Source organism: Pongo abelii, chromosome 15 (genome assembly GCF_028885655.2).
Source record: "Pongo abelii isolate AG06213 chromosome 15, NHGRI_mPonAbe1-v2.0_pri, whole genome shotgun sequence".
NCBI lineage: Eukaryota > Metazoa > Chordata > Mammalia > Primates > Hominidae > Pongo > Pongo abelii.
Genome location: NC_072000.2, coordinates 69,717,937 through 69,731,407, shown reverse-complemented (window position 1 = coordinate 69,731,407; position 13,471 = coordinate 69,717,937). Strand labels below are relative to the sequence as shown.

At 34.3% G+C, this 13,471-nt stretch overlaps 1 protein-coding gene across 2 annotated transcripts in view; it reads right to left on the bottom strand.

Moving 5' to 3' along the window:
* Positions 1–13,471, bottom strand: part of FUT8 (fucosyltransferase 8) — a 287,886-nt gene that overhangs the window by 176,509 nt on the left and 97,906 nt on the right. For both annotated transcript variants that reach the window (XM_054530226.2, XM_054530227.2), the window contains exon 2: positions 7,475–7,904. In XM_054530226.2, coding sequence (XP_054386201.1) covers positions 7,475–7,677 — 203 coding nt within the window. In that variant the 5' untranslated portion in view covers positions 7,678–7,904. The remainder of the gene's footprint in view (positions 1–7,474; positions 7,905–13,471) is intronic.

Here is a 13,471-nt window from a genome sequence, read left to right as displayed (position 1 = left end):
TGAGGGTTTTCCAAAATTGATAAAATACATCAACTCCCAGATTTAAGCAGCTCAGTGAACTTCAAGCTGAATAAAAACAAATAAAGCCATATCTAGGAACTCATAGTCAAGTGCTTAACACCAAAGGCAAAAAAAAGTAAACGCAGCCGAAGAGAAAGATACACTTCTTAAAACTGCAGACTTCTCAGAGACTATGAAAGGCAGGAATCAATGAAATGACATGTTTTAAATGCTTATAAAAATTACTGCTGAAGTAAATTCTATACTCAATAGAAATATCTAACAAAATGAAAGATAAAGTTTTTAAAAAGAGAATCTGAATTTATTGCTATCAAACCTGCACTATAAATACTATAGGATATTATTAAGGCTGAAGAAAGAACTGAGTAACAGGAAGGAGTAAAGAACACTAGAAAGAATAACTATGTGACCAATTATAAAAGAATATGAGTGTTTATAAAAATTAATAAATCTGAATAACTTAATTAACCAACCTAACTTAAATGACATATATACTAGATCAGACTCAGCAAGAGAATACCCGTTTCTTAAGCATTCAACAACATAAGTCATTTGCTGAGCCATTAAATAAATTTCAAAGAACTGAAATACAGAATATAATTCTATCTGGTTGAAGAACAAACTAGAAATCAAAATCTGAAAGATAAACAGAATAGCCCAATTTGGAAATTAAGTAACAACTACTAAATTACCTATGGGTCATAGAAAAAAAATCACAATACAAATTTTAAAATATTTTAAATTAATGACAAAAACAGAATATCAAAACTTATGGAATACAACTGAAAGCTGTGCTTAGAGAGAAATTTAAGGCTTTCCAGGACATAAAAGAAAATAAAATAGAAAACAGATATACAATAAAGAAAAAAAAGCACAGAGGTTGGTTCTTTGAAAAAGCAAATTAAATTGATAAACTGTTAGCAAGATAAAAGGAGAAAACACAACCAATATTAAGAATGAAAAAGGAGACACTACTATAGATATACAAATATGGAGAAGAAAATAAAATGGCACTAAGAACAATTTTATACTAGAACATTTGAACATGCTGAAAAAATGAACACATGCTTTGAAAAACACATCTCACCAAAACTGACATAAAAAAAAAATAGAAGAGCTGAACAATCCAATTTATATTAAAGAGATGAAATCCAGAATCTAAAATCTTCCCATATGTTCTCTTTCCTCGCCACCACCCTTTCCCACAAAAAGACTCCAGGCCCAGATAACTTCACTGGTAGAATTATAATATTTAAAAGAGAATGAATATCAACTTTACATAAACTTTTCCAGAGAACAGAATTGGCCTGCATAACCTTGATAACCTGAAAGACATCACAAGAAGGAAAAATTATAAATAAATATCTCATTTATATAGAAAAAATCCAAAACAAAATGTTAGCAAATTTAATCCAGTAAAATATTAAAAAGTTACAAGAAATTCCAGGGAGAGAATATCTGCTTAATCGCGCCGATCAGGATAGGAATGTTGTTCCCACTGCAATGTTCTCAGGGAAGGAGTATCTTTCATTATATCTTAAAAATAAGATATTCTTGATAACATGAGGAATAATGGATACAAGATTGAAAAATCAAAAGGCTGATATAATGAAAGGTTATAATTAGATGGCGGGTGCTGTACACATTCCAATACATCTCACTTGCTTTAAGAATATATGTGCACTTCTTATATGAGAGACTAGCAGTTATAGAGAAGAGGGTCTAGAGCAAAATCTTCCAACCAACCAACTAGAACAAAGGCAACCCACTTTTTAACACAATCTTCTCAAACAACAGTAAAACATGACCTGTGAAGAACCACTTCAGTTTCCTTTCTACCCAACTGAGTATACGTCTGTTGCCTGGGACAAATTTTTCCAACAGAAGATTTGTGCTTTGTCTGTAACTCGTATTGGCAGATGATACACAGCTCAGAAAAACAGGTAATCGGAAATTAATCATACATTCTTTGTGGTTTTTAAATTTACAGTTTTACAGCCAGCATCTAAATTCTAGAAGAAATCTCTTCTCCTTTCCTAAACCAAACAAACAAACAAAAAAACTTTATTAATCGGCCAAAAGGCCAAAAGCCACATTTGAATTTTTTTAACTTCTGTTCTCAAAAATAAATGTCCCTAGAATAACAAGGATTAGGTTAAAAGGAAAGTTGTCAATTAAGCACTTTTTAGATTTTACAACTCCATGAGATTGACACCTAACCAGGTTGAGGTTCACTGCTCAAGCGGGTTTCTGCACAAACCAACAATTTTCTGGGTGTTTTCTGGTAAATTTCAACTCTGGGAAGCAATGTGGCTGGTTCAAGTCCCAAGGAGCAAAACTTCTGTGAGCAAATAGCTATTTCACATTATTAAACTTGAAACAAAACAAACATGAAGCATAAAAGGACTGAGAAAGTGATAATTTCTAAATTTTTTAAAGACCCACTACATGTGTTCTAACATGATACCAATAAACAAGAAAGAAAGAGATGTCTGGGAAAATGTAAACACAAGCATGTTGAAAACCTAAGCATCAAAGTCAACAGATTCAATCATTAATTTCAGTATAAGTTTGCATTACCTCTTATCTAGATTAATACTTCAAGAGTTTCCCAAGAAATATCTTAACTCCAGTCTGGCACATGCACCAAATCCACCTGAAAATCTAAATCTTCCTCAACCATTTTCACTGTGTCATTCCTCTGCTGAAAACCAACTATGGTTCTCTATTATCTATCAATCGGGTCTATACATAACTCTGGCTATATAAGCCCACCATGATTTGACCTAATCCAATCTATTCAACTTCACTTCTGTGGTGAGAACGGTAGGTTAAACGTGGTTACACATTCTTTGTAGTTCCATCAACCAAGATGCAGTATCTATTTCTTCCATTTTTGAATATGGGTAGGCCTCTCGACTTGCAATGAACAGAATGTGGCAGAATTGACATTGTGTTACTTCTGATGCTCAGTCTCAAGAGGCCATGCAATTCCTGCTATTTTCCTCTTGGAACACTACCATGTAAGAAATCTGGGCTATCCTTCCAGAAAAGAAATATGGAAGCGAGCCAGTTAATGGTCGATCTAATTGCCAAATATGTAAGTGAGGTTATCTTGGACTGCCCAACCATAACCAAGCCACCAGATGACTGCAGCCACATGAGTGACTCTATTTATAATTAGAAAAAAAGCCTAGCTGAAGTTAACCCAAATTGGAAAAATCAAGAGCAAATAAATGATTGTTGTTTTATGCCACCATGTTTTTGTTTTTTATTATATTATACCATATTTTATATTACTAATAAATATAATTTTGTGTTTATATATTTTTAAAAAATAATTTTTTCAAAGAACTTATTAAAAGAAAACAGTTCAATTTTTTAAAATAGACAACAGATTCTTTGGTGAAGTGAGTAAACACTTCACCAAAGATGACATATGAATGGCAAATAAATACATTAAAAAAATGGCCAATATCATTCATTACAGAAATACAAATTGAAACCTCAATGAGATAGTATTATATATCTATTACAACGGCTAAAATAAAGATAACTGACAATAGCAAATGCTGGGTAGGAGGAGAGCAAGTAGAACTCTGAAGAATTTCTGCTAGGAATTTCAAAATGATACAGGTACTCTAGAAAAAGAACTGGGTTGCTTCTTATAAAGTTAAATATGCAGTTAACATATGACCCAGCAGTCCCACTCCTAGGTATTTGCCCAAGAGAAATAAAAACTATGGTCATACAAAAGTTTATGGAACAAAGGTTAATAGTGACTTTATCCACAACTGCCCCAAAATGGAAATAACCTCACATTCTTCAATTGGTGAATGGATTAAAAAAAAAAAAAACAGTGATATATCTTGCTATGATTTGGATGTGGTTTGTCCTCATCAAAGCTCACGTTGAAATGTGATCCCCAACATGGCAGTGTTGGGAGGTGGGACCTAGTGGGAGGTATTTGGGTTATGGAGCTAGATCCCTCATGAATAAATTAATGCTCCTCCTTCAGAGATGACTGAGTTCTCCTTCTCATGGGCATGGAATAGTTACCAAAAGAGCAGGTTGTTTAAAAAAGTCTGGCTTCCTCAGTTTCTGCCTTGCTTCCTCTCTTATCATGTGATCTCTTTATACATGCTTACTCTCCTTCCACTTCCCACCATGAATTGAAGCATCCTCAGGCCCTCAACAGATGCAGCTGTTCAATCTTGGACTTTTCGGCCACCAGAACCATCAGCCAAATAACTTCTTTCTCTATAAACTATCCAGTGTCAGGCATTCTGTGATAGCAATGCTAAATGGGCTAAGACACATAATATAACGGAATACTACTCAACATTTAAAAAGAATAAAAATACTACTCAACAATAAAAAAGAATGAACTACTAATACAGACAGTAGTATTGATGAATCTCAAAAACATTATAGTAAGTGAAAAAAGACAGACTCAAAAGGCTACATACTATGTAATTCAATTTATATGACATTCTGAAACAGGAAAAAAGTGTGACAGAAATCAGATCAGTAAGTGCCAGGGACAGGAGGTGGGGACTGAATTTGACCATAAGAGGGAACAACAGAATTCTAGAGGGAGGTAGAATTCATCTATAATTTTTGTGATGGTTACGTGACTGTATTTGCCAAAACTCATAGACATCTACGATAAAGTGAGTGAATTTTATGTATGGACATTACTCATCAATAGATCAGATTTACACAAATACACTGCAACCTCCTATATATTGTGCTTCTACATTTGCATCCCTCCAAGATACGATATTTAAATTATTTTCCTAAATTTCTAACACTATCAACAAAATCAGAAAATTCTAGCTGAAGATTTGTTAATTCCTTTTCAAATTATTGACTTGAATCTAGAAAATCTAAAAAATTGTAGTTTCAAGCTTCTGTGTTGCTTTCCAACTCCAATCCATATGCCTTATCTCAAAGAAACGACCTAGTTATAAACATCTGAATTAATCTTTTGTAGTCTGACTTGTGAACACATTTTCTTATAAGAAAAAGACATAGCAAATTGAATACAAAATATTAACTTAATTACTATAAGGGGAAAAAAATCCCAATGCTAGTAGCACCTCCACTGCTCTTCCTTTCATGCCAGAGGGCTCTAAAACAACATTCCTTTGGAAGAAACACAAATGGCCCCAGCAGTAAAGTCAATGAAAGGGCCCAACGAGGTTTTCTTCCCTAATGAGGGAAAATAACTATAAACTATTTTCTTGAAATTATATTCCCTTATATAAACATGGGCTCATTTGCTTAATCTGTTTTCAGACTGTAATTACATGGTATTACCACATGACTTAAGCAATTCAGCTCTTAGAAGTAGTCTACATTTAAATGTAGTTGAGAAATTAATTTCAACATATAAGAATATAAAGAAAGTGACTTAATAGACCTAAAGATTATTTTGCAGAAGGAAAAACCCATACTAAAGCAAGCTTTCCCTTCATGCAACAAAAACATTTGGCAGTCAGAAATAAACAAATTGAAATATCAGTATTGAAGATGGAACCGTAAGAAAAGTGAGCAATTATTTACGAGTCTAAATTGTTAAGGGGAAAAATCTTTTTAGGAGCAAAATTCCCATGATATAGAAGAAGATTTGATTACAATCAAAGCAAACTCCAAAATCAACTAGAATAGTAGCTATTCTTGGTGATCTCATACCTAAGACGTTTACTCAGGAAGGCAATACAGTTATTCAGAGTTTAGGTTGTGGAGTCATACTACTGGGATTCAAAGGCTCTACCACTTGTGAAAAGTGTGACCTTCAGCAAATTAAATTACTTAACATCTCTATAATTCTTAATCTGTAAAATGGTTACAAAAATGGTACTAACATCTCATAAAGATAGTGTGAAATTCAATGAGATGATCCATGCAAAGTCCTTGGCATAGTACCTGGCATGTAATAAATGACAGCTATTATTACTAACCCCTAAATTATCAATCTTTAGAATGAATGAATAAGACTCTACTGAAAGATCACCTTCCTCCATGATGTTCCCTGAGTACCCCAAGTAGGAAAGAAAATAATAGACAAATTCCAGAAGTTCTGTCCACTTTCTAATCCCTGACCGCTTGCTATCTTCTTGAATGGTACAAATGACAAGAATAACGTTTCATTCATTTTTGTCTTAACACCTAGCATTGTCTTTCAAAGGACATAAAAGGACCCAAATAATATTATGAAGAAAAAGTTATGAAACTAGACAAAGGGAAAAATCCGAGTTCTAAACAAAGAGTGAAGGGCAGTGAGAGTAGAAAATGAGAGGACCATGGGCATCCTCTCTACAGCATCAAGGGTAATTTAACACTGCCAACTACATTCTTCCTTCACAGAATGTTCCTCAGTTTCCGTAACAGCTCTCTCCCACTATTCTTCCCCAACTATTCTAAAGGCTTTCTGCACAATTGGATGTTTCCACTTTCTACTACTTGATTTATGTGTTTCTCAAAGAGAAATGAACTTTCAGCTCTTTTTCTCTATACTACTTCCCTTAGGGTCAATTACCACCTCTGGAGTAATGACTCTCAAATCTTCATTTCTGGCCTCTCTAGTTTGAGAGAGCAAGTACTACATGATCATCTTTGCATACAAGATACTAGGTAATGTTTTACCTCAATAACTTTGGGAAAAAATACAGAGATCGCCTATGTAATATTATGTATACTTGCTCCCTGAAAATATATAGGAGACTTTAGTTTTCAAACAGTTGATGCCTTCTAACAGATATATGTCACATTTTTTACAGACTAGAATTAGCAATGATAATCATTCTCCGCATTCCAGATCCAGTTGTTTAATGATAAACTGTTGTTTCTGCATTTTAATAAGTTCTAGTTAGACTTACTCAGCCTCCCAGTTATTATAATATCTTTGTTACAGTTCATATAAAATTTTTAATATACACTAGTTTAAAACATAGTTTGGATTTAATATATCAATTTTTTAAAATACATAACTGTAAATGAAATGTAAGTACACAAATGAAATGGCATAGTTTTTCTACATTAGAATGCATATGCAAAATAATGATGCCACTATGGAGAAATTATATCAGGGTGTCCCTGGGCCACACTGGAAGAAAAATTGTCTTGGAGCACATATAAAGTACACTAACACTAACGATAGCTGATGAGCTTAAAAAAATTTTAAAATCTCAGAATGTTTTAAGAAAGTTTACAAATTTGTGCTGGGCCCCATTGAAAGCTGTCCTGGGTCACCTGTGGCCCATGGGCTGTGGGTTGGACACGCTTGTTCTGTATTAAATATACAGAGATAGAAAACTGTCATGCTAAGTTTTGGCAAAGACAGCAGGTTATAAAAATAATTAACTATTGTTCCTAGCGGAATGAAGCCCTACACCTAAAAACAAAGTATAATATTTCATCATTCTTCGTTCAGTATTTTAGGACCTACCGGAGAGATTCGGCCATTCGCCTCAAGTCTTCATTCTGCTGTTTCAAGCGTTCAAGCTTTGCCAGAATCTTGGACAGTTCTCGGCTAGAGTGATCAGGATGGTCATTATCTCGTACCAAGTGACCACCTATATAAAACAGCAAGGTCCCCCAGGCAAAAAGAATGAGCATAATCCAACGCCAGGAACCAGTCCATGGCCGCATTTTCAGATTTTCAACTCACTTCCCTGGAGTCCTGGAGCTCAAAGAATTGAAAACATTGTAACTCTGTTTCTAGTTAGTGCACAGGTGAATAGACTTCTGTTGTTTCAACACATGATGCTTCAGACAAATTATTCTCTCTGGTAGTGCTGCAGTGAATCTTTCAAAGAGATCCTTCTGGTGATATGTGTAGGAAGCTTTATTGTCCTGTACTTCATGCGCTCTACATGCTGTGGAAAGAGTAAGAAATGTATTTAAATTATTTAAGATATATAAAATAGCATATGCTGAGATTCTTGGAGTTAAAGGAAACACATTGGTGTTGACTGGCCAACAAGCTGGAAGATAACCTAACTGCCTAATAACAAGTAAAGGGTAAAAGCTTTAAATCTGTTAATCTGTATATTAAATCAGCCATGTATATTAGTGCTCTACCAGATAACAGACTAATTAGCTCTAAGCCTGAAAGTCTTCAAAGTGCCATCATCACTTTCTTTTCCTTCTTACATAATTATACAATAGCTTATATATGAAGACTTAAAAATTATATCTTTGAACAATCAATCAAAAACAAAATGTAATCAATCACATATTTTGGGCTATATGTTCATTATCTCAAGAAAAAACACATTCCCTGTATGAGTGATTTCATTTCTACCAGTTCTCAACTCCACTCTCCTCATTGTTCAGCTGCCATTATACCACTTAACTCTGCAGGTGACAGGCAAATTGTCACTTTTAGGATAAATTCTAAAACTGACATGCATATTAGCCAAGTTAAGGTTATCACAGCCATTAACCAGCTGGCAGTCATTCCAAATATCAGAAGCAAAGGTTCAAATGGATCAGGCTAGACTACTGCTTCCTCAAATTTATTAAAAATACCAACAATTACAGCAAACGTCTAGTACCAGTTACATCTTAGTTACTGTGCATCTTAAACTACAAATGCACATTCTTTTCCAGGCTTGGTTACAAGTATTATTTGTCATTTCTCCATCATTAGGCTTAGAATTCCCTTGGAAACAAAACTATTTTCTCCCCAGAGAATTTGTAGGCAAAAATATAATTTAAAACCTTTTGACAGGACAGCCACAGTGGCTCACATCTGTAATCCATGCACTTTGGAAGGAGACAAGGCGGGAGGATTGCTTGAACCCAGAGTTCGAGACTAATCTGGCAAGATGGTGAAACCCCATCGCTATAAAAAAATTTTTTTCTTTAATTTTAAAAATGTTTTGATAATTTTAAAGCTATAGAAGAGAAATCATATGTCTAGACAGAGTTCCATATACAAGAGAAGAGAGAAAAAACAAGAAATAGTTTCTGTATACAAGACTGAATGTAAGGGGCACTTGACCACCAATCAAACAGTGGTAAAAAGATTAGCAGAAAAGATGGAGAAGACGCTTCAAAAATCAGAGCACAGGGCCACTATTTTTCTATGTTTGCACCTTAAATCTCAATTGTTTTTAAAACACCAAATATTCAAAGAGAAGAAAATCTCTTCAAATGGCTGTCCTAGAAACACTCTACTTCCTTCCCATTTACTCCTACAGCATTTACCTTAATGTTACTGATTTCCACTGGCTAAAACATAGAATGAAAAGAATTGTACTTGCTCAGAACTGTTTGAAAACCAAATTAAAAAGGAATAATCCAAGTAAAAAGTTGTCTGTTGTTTTAATAACTATTCTTAAATCTATCAAGAACACTCTTTTTATTGACTCCATTGTTCATCCTGTCCCTTTCTTAAAACTTTCTCAAATCCCCACTCCTCTAAACACAGGTATCTCCTACTTTTCATCTTATGTTAAAAAAAATACAGATATCCAGGGCTCTGTGACTTTAAAACCAAATAAAAAGTGAATTCATTCGGATGGCATAAGAAATTGATTCAATTCAGTAAGTCAGCCAAAAAATGTAAGTATTAATATTTCAATTAATAATAATTTTGTGACAACATATGCAACACTGTAAAATGTTACTATACTTATATGCTGAAACTATACTATATCCTAGTTAATTCCAAGCTATTAAGATATACAGTTGTCCCTCAGTACCCTCCACGGTCACCAAAATCCACATATGTTCGGGTTTCTTACATAAAATGGCATAGTATTTACATATAACCGACACACATCCTCCCAAATACTTTAAATCATCTCTAGATTACTTATAACACCTAATACAATGTAAATGCTATGTAGACAGTCAATTTTTGGAGTATTTTTTGGCAAATATTTTGATCTGTAGTTGGCTGAATCAAGAATACTAAAACTGCAGCTAGAGGATAAACTATGTATCAGATATTGAAATTTTTTTCTTTCCCTTCACTGCAAAAGTAACGCAGAAAACAGACAACTGAGATAAACAACCAAAGCAAAGGTAGCTTTCTTTAAAAGACTAATTTAAATAATAAAAAGACATGCTGAAACATTTTCCTTGGGATTACAATAAAAATTGTAATATTTAAAGCCAGCATAATTTGAATAGTAACAAAAGTTTACAGAAACATAAATTTTGAATAACAAAATTTGTACAACAAAAAATACTTTCCATTTTTTATAAACCATTACCAAAAATATCTGAGATTAAATTACTATATTATACATCAATATTGATAATACTTGAGTTATAAAAAGCAATACATTTTTATAAGAGCAAAACATGGTCATTTTCTTAATTAATAGCATCATTTGAACTATGTTTTTGGAGAGAATGTTTCCCATGATTTTTTTTGTCTTTGCCAGTATTTTTTAAATCCCCAGTTTTGGGGTCAAGAAAACCAAGTTAAGCTGAAAAACAAATAGTTTTCTATGCAATTTTCCTCTGCAAGGTTTAAAAGAACAAGTACAGAATTTTTTCCCTATCTACTAACTACAATGAATGCTTGCTTACTTACTTATGGTTACTGTTTATTGTCTGAACCATGCTTGCTAAAATATAAACGCCATAATTTTTGTTCATTGTGTTCACTGATGTATCCCAGGCACTCAGAATGGTATTTGGCACTTAGTTGGCACTAATAAATACAGCTTAAACTGCATTTATGCCCTACTTAAGACAGCAAGTGGTAATGCAGAAAGTGAGAGAATGCTATTATAAGGAAATGGTTCAAAAATAAAGTCATTAATAAACTTTCATATTTATTATTGTCAACATATATCTTATAAAAGACATTCCTTGATTGATTAAATTTAATTGGCCTAAAAGACCAAGAGAGTCTTTTTATTTTTTTTTTTTTTTTTGAGTCTCACTCTCTTGCCCAGGCTGGAGTGCAGTGGCACAATCTCGGCTCACTACAACCTCCACTTCCAGGGTTCAAAAGATTCTCTTGTCTCAGCCTCCTGAGTAGCTGAGATTACAGGTGTCTGCCATGGTGCCCGGCTCATTTTTTATATTTTTAGTAGAGATGGGATTTCACCATGTTGGCCAGGCTGGTCTCGAACTCCTGACCTCAAGTGATCCGCCTGCCTCAGCCTCCCAAAGTGTAGGGATTACAGATGTGAGCCACCACACCCAGCCAAGAGAGTCTTATGGTTTACCTTTTAACGATGAAAAAATAATGTATCTAATTTTCTTCATTTAGAAGATTCACTTTGCAAAGACGATATGACTGAAGAAAGTATGTACAGCCTTTGATATGAAAACCACTCAACTTATTTGTGAAAGTATTAGTAAAAATAGTTCAAATTAGTACAAATATTTAAAAATTACATATATCAGCTAATTTCTGACTAAAATTTATATAGCAGTGTTTGTTGAGATTTCTTCTCAGAGTGGGCTTTCTTTTCAAGAATTTATAAATTTATTACTACTTAAGACTCACATAGTACCCTTCTTCTGCAAAATACTAAATATACTAAATGTACTGAAATGTGCCAGGATTCTTTCTGCAAATTTATTTAATTAGTGATATCACTTTTGTTTTTTAAGAGACAAAATTGGCTGGGCACAGTGGCTCACGCCTGTAATCCCAGCACTTTGGGAGGCTGAGGCGGGTGGATCACAAGGCCAGGAGTTCAAGACCAGCCTGGCCAAGATGGTGAAACCCTGTCTCTACTAAAAATACAAAAATGAGCCAGGCATGGTGGTGGGTGCCTATAATCCCAGCTACTCAGGAGGCTGAGGCAGAGAATTGCTTGAACCCGGAAGGTGGAGGTTGCAGTGAGCCGAGATCACAACACCACGCTCCAGCCTGGGCAACAGAGCAAGGCTCTGTCTCAAAATAAAAAAATAAGAGAGAGAGATAGAGAGAGACAAAATCTCGGCATGTTGCCTAGGCTAGATTGATATCACCTTTTTAAAGTACTAAGGTATTTAAATGATTCATTTCTTTTTGTATTTACAGAGATTCCTTGGGTAATATTTGTTTAATGTCTCTGGAACAATAAATATATTTGATTTTTCAAAACAATAAATATATTTGATTTTTCTGAATCTGGAAGGTAGAGTGTAATATCAGTAAGATAAGGAGACTTAATAGAGTTGCCATGAGCCTTAAATAAGGTTAACATGTATAAACCACTTATCATAATGCTTGGCACAGAAGAAGTGCTCCAAAAAAAGTAATTTTATTTTAATGCTGACAAGACATAGAAATTAAAAGTATGGGTGCTAGAATCAGCAGTGTCTAGACTGGAGTCTCAGTTCTGCTACATCATAGCTAGGTAACCTCACTGAACATCAATCTGTAAACTGGAGATAATAAATACCACCGCTCCCAGAAAATACTGGAAAAGGCTTAAATAAAATAATCATCAGTGGTGAGGCACCTCAGCATACCATGCAGCAAATTATTATGTGGTATATATTGATGTTGTTACATTATTTTATAGACCCATTTACAATTCTTTATATAATTAATACGCCGCATGCTGTTGTAGGCAGCTTCTAAAATGGCTGCCAACTATCTCTGTGCCACTATTCATGCCCTTGTATCATCTCCTCCTCTTGAGTGTTGGCTGGACCTAGTGACTTGTTTCTTAAATAGAATACTGTAAAAGTGACAGAATTTCACTTCCAAGATAAGGTTACAAAAGACTGGAGCTTCTGTATCTTGCTCACATTGTCCCTGCTTGCTTATTCTGATGATACAAGCTACCATACTGTGAGCCATCATGCTGAGAGGCCCATGTGGAAAGGAGCTGAGGGCAGCTTTCAGACAACAGCCAACCAAGATTTAAAGTGCTCAGTCCTAAGATCACAAGTACCTCACAAAGTTGTTGAATCCCGCCAATGACCATGTGAATGTGAGCAAGCTTAGAAATGCACCATCACCAGTCAAGCCTCTAGACAGTTGTAGCTTTGGTCCACATCTTGAATGCAGGCTTTTTAAAGACCCTCACCTAGGAGATGGAGCTTAGCCAGAGGATCCAGCTAAACCATCCCTAAATTCTGACCAACAGATAATAAATTGTTGCTTTAAACCACTTAGTCTAAAGGTAATTTGTTATGTAGCAATAAATAATTAATACATATTTCTACCTCCTCTAGTAGGTTAAAAGCCTGATCTTCACTTCATGTGTTATTTTCCGTCTCTAGCAAGTTATAGAAAGCCTTGGGCACAGAATAGGCATTCAAGTTGCAGGACAGAACTGAATCTTAATCACATTTCCTTATGTATTCTGCTAATACCTCTTATACATACCATAAAACAAAACTCAATTTACAGCAAATAAGAGATTTAACAGATACAATTACAATTATTGGTTTTATACTAATACCAGAGGTAAAAAAGCATATTTATTAATAGCTGCTAAACAGAGTTCCATCTCCAACCATGAAAGAATAA